This window comes from Harpegnathos saltator, unplaced genomic scaffold, assembly GCF_003227715.2.
Source record: "Harpegnathos saltator strain DR-91 unplaced genomic scaffold, Hsal_v8.6 scaffold219, whole genome shotgun sequence".
Taxonomy (NCBI): domain Eukaryota; kingdom Metazoa; phylum Arthropoda; class Insecta; order Hymenoptera; family Formicidae; genus Harpegnathos; species Harpegnathos saltator.
This window is the reverse complement of record NW_020230005.1, coordinates 738,084-753,216: the sequence shown is the minus strand read 5'-3', so window position 1 is coordinate 753,216 and position 15,133 is coordinate 738,084. Positions and strand designations below refer to the sequence as shown.

Here is a 15,133-nt window from a genome sequence, read left to right as displayed (position 1 = left end):
AATGAAAAAAGGAAATTCGCGTAGCTTCGTTTTTGTTATGACTGCGATACATCAATTTAATTTTAATGATTAATTTGTATTAATCATTAGACAATGTTTTAGTGTATGAAAGATAAAATAATGAAGGCCGGAGGAGAATTTACAAATCATGAAATGTTTATAAATTCTAAGATTTTCATAATTAAAAACTATGTAAGTGGGCGTGACCCTCTCTCTTCCAAGGTTTACAGATGCATATTGATATTGATTTCTTATTCAAATGTTAGTATTATGAATAAGATACGCATTAGATTGGAAACGCAAGAACGATAAAAGATAAAGAAAAGTAAATATGACGAAGACTGATGTCTTAAAATGCTTTCTATAAGAATATATTCTATATTTATCTGTCGAATAACAAAGATATTATAGAATCTACATTATCAGAGACTATTTTTATTATTTTTAGTACCCGATATGTTATTTAATCTTCGCGAAACGAGATAGAGCCGTACGTATATACGAGATAAATGCGAGGGAGGGTATTAGGAGTTAAAATCGCGATGTGATCTCAGTTGAGAATTTTTGCCACTCCTACAGAAAAAAGCGGCAAAAGAATTCAGGACGAGAATCTGTCTGTTCTTGTTTACCAATCTGTGTCGATTTATAATTTATCGATCGATTCACGTATCGTTTGTTGCATCTACCTTTCACAACGATCGAATTGCAAATGGCCTCGAATTTCTTATGCTGATAATATCGTAATTTTGCTTTAAGACCAGCTGATGATTGGTGTCGAGTTACTTGATGTCGTTACACTTGTCTATAAACGCTGATCTTCGTGTGCTTTTCTTGAGGTATACGAAGTTTTTGTTGAAGCAGCTGAGCTCGGGGCCGTTCTTCGAGCGATCGTTCCCCGCATCTCAATCTCGTATATTTCTCTGCCTTAACATTCACTGACCTTCCTTGACGTTTCCCAAACATTAACAGCGCGATTGATAGTGTTTAGCTCTTTCCTGTCTGAGTCTGTTTCATTGAAAGATCGTAATGTTTCTCTTGATAAGCGTTAACATTATATTGTCATTAATTGTGAGAAATAAGTCCTGCACCATCTCGGGCATAATGATGCTGTACAACAGCGATTCTTAATTTTATGGATGTATAATCTCGTCCGAGTTGACAGGTTTTGTTATGATTACGAGACAATAAAACTCGAATCGACAGCTTCTCGTTTCTTTCAAGACACAACGCGAATAAAAAACACCGCGGTCCGACTTGATGATAAAAAGTATGCATAAAAAGAGAAATCATCCTTACGTTGCTTGCTCGTTAAATACTTCTGAGGAAGTAATTTATACGACGTCGATTGTATTCTCGAAGAAGAGCGTTAGTATATGCTACATGGAGTGTCCCACGACGACTCGTGAACTTAATTCTAGTGACGGACTTTCTGACCGATCGCTGCAGTTGTCTCTAATATTTCATAAATAGGAAAAGAAGAATGAAATAGTTGTTCTTTTTTCGTCTTATACTTGTTTATTCACGGCAAGCTGTGATGATAAAATAATGATAACGTCTGGGTCCACTCTAAGAAATAGTATCGCGTTTCGTCTTCAATGAGGATTTCGAGATGTTGACACCGTGATAACATGTCGAACGAATTTTCAGCTAACGTCTTTCTGTAATTAAACCTAGCCTTAAAATTCTACTATAACCAGGTCCAGGAAATCTTCTTTCTTGATGGACAAAACTCAAATAAAAACTACATTATTATTACAATTATTACTAGTTATTAATGACATTTAAAGATACTACTTTTTTCTTCTTGCACTTAAGAACTTTTTTACTTTAATTAATCATTATAACTAAATTATAAATTTTCACCTAAGCAATAGAGAAACATAAAAGACGTCAAATTATTTTAAGTAGTTTAAAAACATTTTTTAAATATCCTTTGAGCGTATTTCAAATGTTATTTAAACTTTCACGTTGATAAATGTGAAACTTTCAGTGTTCAGGTACTTTTACAGTAATGTATATTATTACATAAATTCTATATAAGATCCTATCACAATATGTTTACCTGATATATTTATAGATTCAGTACTATTCCGAATAATTTATAAAAAGTAAGAAATGTCGATTAGTTACGTTAACAAAATTATATTAATTCTGGAAAGATCTCATGGTGTTTCGATTTTAGGCTTAGTTATTGAGATATGTCGAAAGTTGAAAATATGATCGCTAATCGTTCAGAGTCCGTTATTGAAATTGAGCTCGCATATACATACGAACTTCTTAATGTGAATTTTCATGAACTCCTTGTACTGTAGTAGATATGTTTGAAATGAAATTGCTTCTTCTAGGGTACATTTTCGTATTGTAAATATGTAATAATGATGTAGCTCGCCACATATTGCATTATATTAGTCAATGCTCGAGAAAGAGAGAGAGAGAGAGAGAGATAGAGAGAGAGAGAGAGAGAGAGACATAGAAAGAAAAAATAATTTGTATATAGTTAATAATTATTTTTAGGAGTATCTTTGCTTATATATAATATAAAAGTCTATACGATGGAGTATATATACAATTAAAGAAAGCTGATGATTAATGAATTATTCTATAATTATCAATTATGTTCAATGTATAAATAAAAACGATTCATTCGAAGAGCTATGTCGTCATTTTTTCTACTTCATTAAGACAAAATTATTTCTCAACAATTGTTGAGAAATAATATTATAACTTGACCCTACTTTTAGTTTATAGTGAAATTCTTAATAATCTTATTAATTATCCAAAAATTAAAGATAATTTGTTTCAAGTTTATTTTTCTAAACTTGCAATTTATATAAAATCATGAAGATAAATTATTGTTATGATTGGTTACATTACTTATGTATGTATAAAATTAATAGTTAAATTATTACTTAAGGTATTTGTAACGAATTATTCAATAGTATAATATATTCTCGATTATATATATTTTATATACATATATATACATATATATATATATATATATATATATATATATATATATATATGTGTATAAAATATATATAATTTAGGAAAATGTAGATTATATTAAATATATATTTTAAGGTGCGACGATTATGTGTAAGTCAAAGAATTATTTATATTTCTTAGGTCACTAATACAGAGATTTCATATCAGCGACGGATGTAAAACATGTTTGTAAAAAAAACACGAGTTTGTTAAATGTATGTCTAATGATCTTTTACCTCTAAAATGACACTTAAAAATACTACTTTTTTTTTCTTGCACATAATTTTTTTTACTTTAGTTAATTATTATTGTTATAAATTTTTATCTAAATACAGAAATAACAAAATACAGAAAGGATGTTGTTAAAATATTTTAAATGGTTTAAAACATTTTTTAAACACCCTTTGAGCATATTTCAAATATTTAAATTTTCACACTGATAGGTGTGATATTTTTAGTGTTCAGGTAATTTTTACAGTAACATAAATTATTACATAAATTCGATATAAGATTCTATCTATAAACATGTACATATAACATATTTATAGATTTGGTACTCTTATTCCAGAAATGCGAAAAGATTATATCAATACCACATCAAATTTTGATTTATAAAAAATAAAAAATGATGATTTACTACAAGAGCAAAATACTAATACTAAATATTTGCAACTTGCATGCCAATTACTTATTATTGCAATCATTCAAAAGGAGCGACACCAAAAACTTAAAATTATCATTACTTTTATTACAAGTACATCTTAGACCTAACATTTTTGTTATAGCATTCGCATCATTCTGTATCTAGAATAAGACAAAAAAGAAAGAAAAACATAAGATACTAGAGATATTTGAAAATGAATAAACTTGCTTTGAATTTCCTGAACACATTTTAATGAAGAATGATTTACTCTCATTCAAACTATAGCGATAGTAAGAAACAAAAATAGAAAATCATCATCATGTCTGAATACAATTGTATCAATATGTTTTATAAACGAATTAATGTTCTGTTTCACATGAGGTTCACCTTTTTGGTAGAGGAATGTATGATAGCACATTTTACATCTTATGAAATCAAAAAGTTTACAATATTGTTTGTTAAATTGTGTTTGTGTATATATATCTATATATGTGTACTTGTAAACTTGTCCATCTTTTTGTTACAATTGTCACTTTCACTTTAAAAAATATCAGAACAGAAATGAAGATTCCCACCTGACTACTCAATAGTGACCACCAGTCTGTTCTTGATATACTTCGATAACATCGTCATTTTCCATTTCAAGCTGAAATTAATCGTAAAATTAAAATAACTTGTAATACAAAGATTGTAATACAAAAATTTCAAAAGACAATATCTAGACAAATATATATAAATATAAAGATAAATTTATTAAAATATTTAGTATAAAATTGAATAGAAAGTTATATATGAAAATTTGCTTGCCTGCTTTGGTGTTTCATCATCATTAATTCTTTTACCATCAAAAAGAAACCTAAGCGATGTCATGGGTACACCCTAAATAGAATTAAATTTACTATTATATGAACATTACCATTATGAACAAAGATCAATGGGAAAAATATTTTGTATATTATATATTTCCCAATATACTACTATGAATAAAAAAATTATTATAATCAATATTTAACAATTAATTTTTTTTACAAAATTCTATATAATTCAAAGGAAAACGTACCACACGATCGCTGTAGGACTTCTTCAATTTACCCATTTGAGTAGTCATCTTTACCCTAAAGTGAATTTCATTGCTGTCCTAGAAAAAAGACAAAACCTGGTATGTGTACACCGAAGTTATCCGTATGAGCAATCGTGAAAACAAAAATAGCATGTGCATGCATTGCTTACATTTCCGACAACTTTGAGCTTGATGTACTCAGAATTCGCATCGCCTGGGCCGGCTTCGGGTTTTTGTTCCTAGTACAAGGTTATACAGTAAGGTTTAAAGTCAGCAAATTCGAGTAATAATCGGTAATAGATTTTAATTAACTGTTAGCCACTCAACGCAATTAATAACAGCAAACTACAAAGAACACGAGAAATGTTGAAAGATTCTTACCTGATTGTCCGACATCGTTATCAATTAAATATAATAAATTCTTCACCACGCGCCAGAAACAGTAACCAAACACAAGCTCGCAATATGGCGCCCTGATTTTGTCAGTTTCACAGCCTACCACATACAGCTCCGACCCACCGGCAAGAAAAATTTCAACGGTCATCGCGTTCGTAAAATCATTTGTTTGAGATAAGTGAAATAGAAATCGACAAACTTATGGGAGATTCACACTGCGTCCAATGTCCGACGTACGACGTCCAACATCCAATAAGAGAACAGCTTTCCAATGGAAAATTGAATTCTCCATAAGGCCACTATTCCATGTGTCGTATGATTAGCTTGTTGGATATGTCGTTGGCTGTTGTAATAGATAATTTCTAAGGTCTCTGACATTTTTAGAGCTCTCTAAAAATTCTCTATTCAATAACCAATCGACACATCCGATAAACTTATCGTACGATACATGAGATATTGGCCTAAAGGCCCATCTACAATGGCTGCAAGAATAAGGTTGCAAGACACGAAATGAAATATTTTCATTCGCTGACGTTACAACCTTACAGCCTAAAGGCCATTGCACGTAAAAAAATTTTAGTCGTAACCGTAAGACCGTAAGCAAATTGACCAATCACAATCCAGCATCTCGAAATATACGAATTGTGATTGGTCAATTTGCTTAAGGACTTACGGTTACGACTAAAATTTTTTAGGCTCGTCTACAATAGCTGTAAGAGTAAAGCTGTAAGGCTGTAACGTAAGCTGTCAGCGAATGAAAATATTTCATTTCGTGCCTTGCAACCTTACAACCTTACTCTTACAGCTAATGTAGACGAGCCTTTATACGTGCAATGGCCTTTACTCTTACAGCTATTGTAAACAAGCCTTTAAGCGTGGTCTATAATAGCCGTAAGCAGTACCACAACTTGCTTTAAATGGAGTTTAAAGCAAGTTGTGGAACTGGGCCTAAGAAGAAAGCGTGAACAGTAAAAAATGGACCAATCACAGTTGATTATTTTTGTCATAATCGACTGTGATTGGTTTATTTCTTACCGCTTACGCTTACTTCTTACTGTTTACTGCCATTGTAGACTACACTTTATAATAATCGATTGTGGTTGGTCTATTTCTTACTGCTTATGCTTAGGCTCAGTTCCACAACTTGCTTTAAACTCCGTTTAAAGCAAATTGTGGAACTGGGCCTTAGAACCTTATTCTTGCAGCCATTGTAAATGGGACTTTATAGTTGCGTTTCGATAATCACTATCAGTACTGAAACTCTACAATATACGTGGCACGAATTTTCAATACTTTTCAATACTTTTTCAATTATCAATATATTCAATACGAATTTTCAATACCAGCAGTAATATCAGAACGTAGTTTATATATATATATATATTTAATATATATATTTAAAAGTTGGTCTATTCTTTCTGGCTGCACTGGTGCAATAACTGATGAAATAAGTGAAATAGTGAATAGAAATAGTGAAACAACTATAATTTTTCTCACTCTAAGAACTGAGTCTAAAGCCAGCGGCACACGGTGCTTGTTTTCGTGCTGGATTGCTTGCTGGATGAAAATACTGCGTTCTGATTGGTACATTTCTATTCATCTTCGGAAATGCACCAATCAGAACGCAGTATTTTCATCCAGCAAGCACGAAACAAGCACCGTGTGCCGCTGGCTTAACTGATTCCAGTTCAACAGTGTAGCTAAAAAGAACAGACTGGCAGATGAGTGTCATATCATTTGTTTGTGATTAGCTGGTGAATGGCGTATGGATACACCTTACTACCTACAGCCATATACCGAACGAACAAACGAACGATATGTTTGTGATTAAAAAGAATGGCGTATGGGATATTCACTTCCCCCAGAGAGCCAGCTAATATATTTTGCCAGCGATATTCTACGGTTTCTACGATATTTTGCAGGTTATGGGCAAGAGCACAGGCTTTTGTATAACGCATAATACATAACGCATAAGAGAATCAACCAATCAGAGTTCGTCATTTCTATCCTGAGGGGGGAAATGAAGAAAACTAATTGGTTTATTCTCTTATGCGTTATGCAAAAGTCTGTGCTCTTGCCCTATGTTTGCATTTATAAAAGATTATGGTTATGTCTAATCAAAAAATTCGTTTCTCTTAGATATTTAAAAATTAAAAATTATGTATTTAAGTGATAATAAAAATGTAATAATTCAAGATCATAAAGAAAAGAACGATAGAAAAAGTATACGTAAACAAAAACGTGCTAATCACAAACTAATTAGAGATATGAATATTAAATGCTCTGACGAACCTACGCAAGTGAGTATTGGTTGTAACATATTCTGTCTAAGCAAAAATTACATGTGAATATTTGTTTATGTTATCACTTTTTACTCAAATTTTATATAAATTTTAGTTTGAACTCTAATTTAGAGCTTAACATACTTCAAGTGTAATATGGAAATTATTTCTAATATTTTCTCAGAGATTAACTTAAATTATTTTAATTATAAATAATATTAAGATAAATACATATTCACTTTTTGTAGAATCTAATGATATGCAATGGTGGCTTAGTTACTGGTATTAAAAGAGAAACATTGCAGTCTGTACTAGATGCATTGATTTCTAAGTACATCTTGATAATGCCATCAGGCAAATCATATTGCTTTATAACATGTAATATGAAAGAAGATGCGACATGTGTGTACAATTATATTCATGGACGGATTAAACTTCCAGGTCAAAATGGCCCATTATATGTCTGTTATACAGAAACAGGTAAAATTGTAAAGAATTGTAAAGCAAAATAAAATATATTCTATTTATATAATTTTAATTATATAGATAAGACATATATATATATATATATAAAGATCAAATTATACTAAATAAAATAACAATATCTTTTTGCAGTTCCTGATATAAACTATGAAACGAAGAATTTTGTATTTCCACCTGGTCTTACATTAATAGAAAATTTCATAACAAAAGATCAAGAAGAGAGTTTGCTGAAAACACTTAATTGGGACAATTGTGGTAAAATGTTTTATATATGTCAAAGTAACATAACATGACATAATAATATGACAATGCAGTTAAGGAAAACCATTAAATATATTCCAGAATCTTCCTCACTTCAATTGAAGCATAGACAAGTGAAACACTTTGGATATGAATTCCAATATGGTACAAATATTGTCAATCTTGAAAAGCCCATTGCCCCTATACCGCAAGATTACAAGTTTCTGCAGACTCTATTTGACAAACATGGTCATAAATATATGTATGACCAATTGACTATTAACAAGTACTTACCTGGGCAAGGTAACACTTCAATTTTTATATCTTATCAGTCCATAAGTTTACCCAAAAATTTTAATATAAAGAACAAAATTTTTTATATTATAATTACAACTTTCTTCAAATATACAGGATGCACGATTTATCTGAAGACATTGAAATATCTCGAGAACTATGCATTGGATAAAAAAAAGTGGTTAATGAAAGTTGTTAGTCTCGAAGGGGGACATCCAATGATACCAAACTCGATTTTCCACCCCACCCCCTGGGGGTGGGGGTTGGGGGCAACTTTGAAATCTTAAGTGGAAACCCCCATTTTTTATTGCAGATACGGATTCTATGCCACAAAATACGTAAATTTTCTCCGAAACTTTTTTTTTGATTCGTGATAGATAGCGCTGTAATCGCAAAAAATTATATTTTCCTCAATTCTCCAGAAATGATCATTGGATTGAGAAATAAAAAATACCTGTTCAATATTTTTAAAAAACATAAAAGTTATTCCCCTCCCCATCCTCTCGGGGTAGGGTGGGTGATAACGTTCAAATCTCAAATGGGGACCCACATTTTTCATTGCAGAATTAGATTGTACGTGAAATTTTTATTGAAACAATTTTTTTCATTCGTGATAGCGTTGAATTTTATTATATTATTTATTAAAGGATCAATAAGTGTATTGAAATTGAAGGTAAAAATTTCGAACACTTACTCTAATTAATTGAACAGTGAGAGGCAAGGGGACTCACATTAAAAAGCCGATCTGTGAGAGGCAAGGGGACTCACATTAAAAAAGCACCCGAAGGGAACATAAAACTACTACGTCCTTGTCGTTGTTCCTGTGTAACGCTAAAAGTAGTTTCTCGGAAAAATTCAACGCTATCTACCACGAATGAAAAAAATTGTTTCAATAAAAATTTCACGTACAATCTAATTCTGCAATGAAAAATGTGGGTCTCCATTTGAGATTTGAACGTTATCACCCACCCTACCCCGAGAGGATGGGGGGGAATAACTTTTATTATGTTCTTTAAAAATATTGAACAGGTATTTTTTATTTCTCAATCCAATGATCATTTCTAGAGAATTGAGGAAAATATAATTTTTTGCAATTACAGCGCCATGTATCACGAATAAAAAAAAAAGTTTCGGACAAAATTTACGTATTTTGTGGCGTAGAATCCGTATCTGCAATAAAAAATGGGGGTTTCCATTTAAGATTTCAAAGTTGCCCCTAACCCCCACCCCCAGGGGATGGGGTGGAAAGTCGAGTTTGGTATCATTGGATGTCCCCCTTTGAGACTAACAACTTTCATTAACCACTTTTTTTTATCCAATGCATAGTTCTCGAGATATTTCAATGTCTTCAGATAAATCGTGCACCCTGTATAAGTAAATGCAATTGAAAAGTTTACTTATATTTTTAGCTTCTGCAGAAATCAATAATGAAAATTACGCTTATGTAAACATGCATAAACTTGTGGGCTGACACAAATAATAAACTCCGTCGCTAAGATCTCTGATCGTGCAACAATTCAAGGTATACCGCCGCATGTCGATACGCACAGTGTTTTCGAAGATACGATATTATCATTATCGCTGGGCTCGTTATGCGTTATGAACTTTAGGCGAACGGATCGGAAAATCGATGTGCTCCTACCAGCCAGATCATTGTTAATCATGACGGGAGAAGCGAGATACGCTTGGACACATGGGATTTCTCCTCGTCACAACGACGTGATCGATACAGAGAACGGTAGCACAACGCAGAAACGCGGCACCAGGGTGTCTTTCACTTTCAGAAAGGTGCGACGTGCCGGAGATTGCAACTGCGACTTCGAAGAGCACTGCGACAGTAAACGATGGGACGCTTCTATGTTCATCGACGCTAAAGCAGCATCGGGTCTAGAAAATTCATATGTACATAAAGTGCGTAAATTAAACTTACAAATTGTAGATTATATAACGATCTTCATTTATCATTTTTCATTTCTTATTTATCATTTATCTCTTACATTTATCGTTCTCATTTATCATTTTTTTTCACAAGCTCGTACTCTATTAAGATTATTTTGACAATATAAAACATATTGATAACAGCATTGTAAATTTGTGAGTATTTAACTTATATTACTTATTACTAAAATTACTACAGGTTTACGAGGAAATTTCTAATCACTTTAGCGAGACACGACATAAGCAGTGGCCTAATGTAACAAAGTTCCTCGGAAATTTGGAAGAAGGCACGTTATTATTGGACGTAGGTTGCGGAAACGGCAAATATCTTTGTGGAAATGAAAATATATACAAGGTATTTTCTATCACATCTATTTATTTTAATCTCTTAATCGTTTAATCAATCACAATCAATATTATTTATAATATCAAAAATATCGATACAATCGTGAGATTTGCGTGACGATTATTATTAATCCGTCATTAACCTAGAGAATTATTTCAGTTGGGGTGCGACCATAGTTCGGGACTAGCCGAAATCTGTCGCAACCGGGGCTTCGAAGTGCTGCTATGCGATTGCCTATATTTACCGTACCGAGACAAATCCGTCGACGCAGTAATCAGCATAGCAGTAATTCACCACTTATCTACGCGAGACCGACGGAAACGTGCCATCGCCGAGATGATGAGAGTACTCAGACCGAACGGCAAATGTCTGATCTATGTGTGGGCGAAGGAGCAACGCCGAGATTCCGCGGAATCGTTTTATCTCAAATATGAGTCTAAGAATAAGGATAAATACCGCGAAATTAACCGCAGGATTTCCGAATATCAATTAACTTTACCGATTCACGAGAATAGAACGAATTTCGTTCATAGCGACATGCTAGTTCCTTGGAAGAAGAAAGGCGGCGAACGTTTCCTCAGATATTATCATGTGTTTCAAGAGGGAGAACTTGCGGAGTTGTGCGCGGAAATATCCGCAACCATGCTCAAAAGTGTATATTACGATCAAGGAAATTGGTGCGTTATTTTGGAAAAAATATAAATAGGTAAATTTACAGATATATACAAAGATGATAAAATAAAAATTACATCCACGATCGATCAAATACATTATATCTTGATGATTATTGCGTCTATTCCGAGATTTCTGTATAAATTAAAAGGCGCAAAAGACATGATAATTAAAATATATTCTTAATCTTTGTTATAAAAATTAAATTTAAAAATTAAGGATATTAATACTGATAGTAGGATAATATTGAAGGACGATAATACTGATTAACCTTTTTAATTTTATATCAAGTTTTAAATCTTACTCGTAAAAAGGTATAACGGATTCATCCTCTACAAAAAATCTTCAGTTTTTTTAGTGCTACCAATGTTAATCGATTTTCTTCATTGCCAAGATGTTGATATAAAGTTACTACTTAGTCACTACTGTCCAGGACAATTTCGTCTACAATATAAAAGAATATTTTTTAAACTTTAAGATACATAACGTTCCACACGAAAGAACAATTAGAATTCTATGAAATTAAAAATTATAATATGAAATATATAAAATAAATAAAATTTAAGTAAAATATCAAGGATATCATCCTGTACCTATAGGTGTTCTTTTTGTCTGAGCTCGCAGCTTGATACATTCTGTATCTGAATAATCGGAATCATCCATACTGCTAACATCGTCTTCTTTCTTAAGCGAGTCCTGTTGAAGATAATAGTACATGATAATATAGCAATTACAAAAGCAAAAATTTACATTGTTTTCCAATGAATAGTATAACATACAAAATACCAAACATTGCAAACGTAAAAAGATTATATTGAATTTATTTCAATAAATATGCCAATAAAAAGTATGACAGTAAAAGAAATTGAAATATAAAGAAACAGGTAAAAATTAAAAAATTATCAAGACAAGATTAATCACACAGTGGACTCATATATTATACTTACTTCAAAGATTGGTATCAGTTCAGCAGAACCTTCGTCATACTTTATAATACGAGTATTTTCATTTTCGATTTTCATATTTTCATCTATAAATTGTTACCACTGCGTTAAAGTATTAAATATACAAATAGATGAATGTACATATATTGATGATTAAAATAAATTTTAAAATAGATACTAATCAAAACTGATATTATCATTCTGACTCAATTGTTACATCTTGGTGCCTCATAATGTATAAGTAAAATATTAATTTTCTTCGTTAGTTATATTGAAATAAGAAATATACATATACCATCAGTTCTAGCTACTAAGTCCCATTTGGATAGTTTGATACTAATGTGATTACCAATAATTGATGTGAGTTTATCTGCATTAATGCTTTCTTTGAAACCGCATATATCGCTCTTATCCTTTTTGTACCTGGCATATGAGATATGTAAAAATATGTTGAAATATATGTTATATTATAAAAGTAGCATATTTTGAAAAATTATAATTATGTTTAAAATTTATATATTCCGTATAAAACTTTAGACATACATATACATATTTACTAAATATAAATAAATAAGCAATACTCTAATTACTTTAAATGCTACGTTTGCAAAATTTTACCGTGATTGTATGTTGTTAGTTACTGTCTCCTTTATTTGCTGCACCAATTTTGCTGCATAAGTTGCTGCATGATTTGAAACAGCAGATATCACATCTTTCACTGACATGGTTTTCGTCAAATAATCAAAATTCAAACTACAGAGTTCTTTGTAAGAATTTACACCAAGAGTGAGTCGAGCAACACCAATTCTCTCCTCTATATATGTAGGATCCATTATAGTGTTACCACTGAAAATTTTAAATATACATTTGAATTTATAAAAATCAATCTTATTAAAAAGATGTGAAATATCTATATAAACAAATGTTTCACAAACCTTTCAAAAGTTATAAAAGATATACAGACTGGATAATGAAACAATGTTAATGAAAGGAAATCTTTCTCAGAAGCCGGGTGTATGATGATTTCTTCACCAGTGGAGGTAACATCTGGTCTATGGAAATGCGAGAGAGCAGCAAGTGTTGCTATGGAAGCACAATCAATTAAGTTTCCATCGTGATTTATAATATTAATATCAACTCTTATATTCCACACCTGAATAAAAACAAAGATTGCAATATCTATACATAATTTAGTAATATTGTGCATTATACATAAATATTCAATCCATTATTACTACAGTAAGGTTCTACTATACTAATAGTGATATCCTATAAATAAATCTTATAAGCAAATCTTAAATTTTTAAGATCCAACAATATCAGAAATATTTTAGTAACCTTCTTATCTGCTACAATACATAAAGATTCCAAGTCTACACATTTTGAATCTTTAAAGCACTTTTCCAACTGTCTACTTATCATTACAGCTGCCTCAGACTGTCTACCACTCTCAAAATTTTGGGCTGCTAATTGAGAGAGTTCAACATTTATATGTATCATACCTTCATTAGGACGAGATATTTTTGGTTGTTGTATATCACATGACACTTGTGCTATTGCCCTGTAAAAAGATCCAATTTTATTATGCAATATTATATGCTAATATAACATCTCTATGCAAAGTAAAATATTACTTTGCATAGACTTAATTGAAAATGTACAAATAGTGAATTTATAATTTTCATATAAAATGAATCATTCAAATAAAATATTAAATACTAAATAGATAAACAGTACTAATAATTGGTTTGCAAAATCACATATAAATTTGTATTTATTTAATTTATATATTTACTTTGTATGACCGAGAGATACCATACAGCACCCCCAATTGGAACCAAAGTGAATTTTGACAGAACGTGCCTCCAACAATCTTCGTCCGTCTAACCTCTAGAATATAATGAACTCGTTATATCAGTTTTACGAAAAATATATTTATGTAAAAATATTATTAAATTATCTAAAAATTTATAATTTAAATGAATACATACCGTTTCTTCTTGTATACATTTATTTACAAAATTACGTTCACAATTTGTAAGTAAAGTTTCCCTCATTTTCCAAATATTTTTGTTAAATTATATGTTAAATATTTACGTTAAAATTTTCGCAGTTTATGCGATAACTTGTAATCTTTTCAGAGTATTCAAAATAATAACCTATATCAGCTTTAATATGATTTATCAAATCAAGCTAGGATCAGGAAAGAGACGTACAACCATTGGTCTGTTCTTTCTAGCTGCACTACTGAACTGGTGCAATAAGATAAAGTGAAAAAAAATATAGTTGTCTCATTCTAATTTATTGCACTAGTTCCGCAGTGCAGCTAAAAAGAACAGACCAATAGTCTATTGGTCTAGTGATATCAGAGAGTAACCTGGGCCTCAATTCTGTACACGCTTACCGACAACTATTGATGTCGTTAACTGTATTGCGCAGCTTTTGTATATCGTAGAAAACCTGCGCAACTCCGTTAACGATATCGATAGTTGTCGGTAAACGTGTACAGAATTGAGACCCTGAGAGCGGCCAATACGACATTTTCTGCGACACCGACTTTCTGCACTGGGAAAGGACGCCATCTGCATCCATTTTGAGAGGGGTACTACGATAGTACATCCACTTTCAGGTCTCGGTGGTAAAAACTTGTTCCTCATCAGCTCTCTTGAAAGCTTCAAGCCCCATTTAAATTTTCAATGTTGGAACAAAAATATAAAGATAAAAATTCCATATCAAAATATATCCGTATTTTCGATTGGTCCCGATCAAAGATATTCTCTCTCTACCGCAGGTTATCAACCGGGAAAATTATTTTTCTGTTTCAGTTGTTGCGGAAAGCAACAGCAA

General features: G+C 31.5%; 3 protein-coding genes across 3 annotated transcripts; 1 reads left to right on the top strand and 2 right to left on the bottom strand.

Moving 5' to 3' along the window:
* Positions 1-3,715: 3,715 nt before the first annotated feature.
* Positions 3,716-5,218, bottom strand: LOC105182062 (small ubiquitin-related modifier). The gene is made up of 5 exons (XM_011139212.3): positions 5,073-5,218; positions 4,862-4,930; positions 4,692-4,769; positions 4,439-4,510; positions 3,716-4,277 (listed from the first exon to the last, which is right to left on the bottom strand). The coding sequence occupies exons 1-5, from the start codon at positions 5,085-5,087 to the stop codon at positions 4,215-4,217; spliced, it is 297 nt and encodes a 98-aa protein (XP_011137514.1). The 5' UTR covers positions 5,088-5,218; the 3' UTR covers positions 3,716-4,214.
* A 1,978-nt stretch (positions 5,219-7,196) lies between these two features.
* Positions 7,197-11,564, top strand: LOC105182053 (alkylated DNA repair protein alkB homolog 8). The gene is made up of 7 exons (XM_011139200.3): positions 7,197-7,387; positions 7,618-7,849; positions 7,985-8,107; positions 8,195-8,395; positions 9,909-10,297; positions 10,524-10,679; positions 10,830-11,564. The coding sequence occupies exons 1-7, from the start codon at positions 7,247-7,249 to the stop codon at positions 11,370-11,372; spliced, it is 1,785 nt and encodes a 594-aa protein (XP_011137502.1). The 5' UTR covers positions 7,197-7,246; the 3' UTR covers positions 11,373-11,564.
* Positions 11,565-11,608: 44 nt separating this feature from the next.
* On the bottom strand, positions 11,609-14,527 carry Rrp45 (exosome complex component Rrp45). Its single transcript, XM_011139190.3, has 9 exons — positions 14,278-14,527; positions 14,082-14,176; positions 13,625-13,847; positions 13,222-13,439; positions 12,905-13,132; positions 12,582-12,709; positions 12,290-12,372; positions 11,936-12,038; positions 11,609-11,786 (listed from the first exon to the last, which is right to left on the bottom strand). The coding sequence occupies exons 1-9, from the start codon at positions 14,341-14,343 to the stop codon at positions 11,758-11,760; spliced, it is 1,173 nt and encodes a 390-aa protein (XP_011137492.1). The 5' UTR covers positions 14,344-14,527; the 3' UTR covers positions 11,609-11,757.
* Positions 14,528-15,133: the final 606 nt, after the last annotated feature.

Bases quoted from the DNA above. Each gene is read 5' to 3' on its own strand.
- LOC105182053 (XM_011139200.3), top strand. From the start codon at position 7,247: ATGTATTTAAGTGATAATAAAAATGTAATAATTCAAGATCATAAAGAA. The intron at 7,388-7,617 runs GTGAGTATTGGT...CACTTTTTGTAG, and splicing joins GCTCTGACGAACCTACGCAA to AATCTAATGATATGCAATGG. The intron at 8,396-9,908 runs GTAACACTTCAA...CAACAATTCAAG, and splicing joins CAAGTACTTACCTGGGCAAG to GTATACCGCCGCATGTCGAT.
- LOC105182062 (XM_011139212.3), bottom strand. The intron at 4,770-4,861 runs GTAAGCAATGCA...TCTTTTTTCTAG, and splicing joins AGCTCAAAGTTGTCGGAAAT to GACAGCAATGAAATTCACTT. The intron at 4,511-4,691 runs GTACGTTTTCCT...AATTCTATTTAG, and splicing joins AGTCCTACAGCGATCGTGTG to GGTGTACCCATGACATCGCT.
- Rrp45 (XM_011139190.3), bottom strand. From the start codon at position 14,343: ATGAGGGAAACTTTACTTACAAATTGTGAACGTAATTTTGTAAATAAA. The intron at 13,848-14,081 runs GTAAATATATAA...ATCTTTTTACAG, and splicing joins GTATCTCTCGGTCATACAAA to GGCAATAGCACAAGTGTCAT. The intron at 12,710-12,904 runs GTAAAATTTTGC...CTCATATGCCAG, and splicing joins ACTAACAACATACAATCACG to GTACAAAAAGGATAAGAGCG.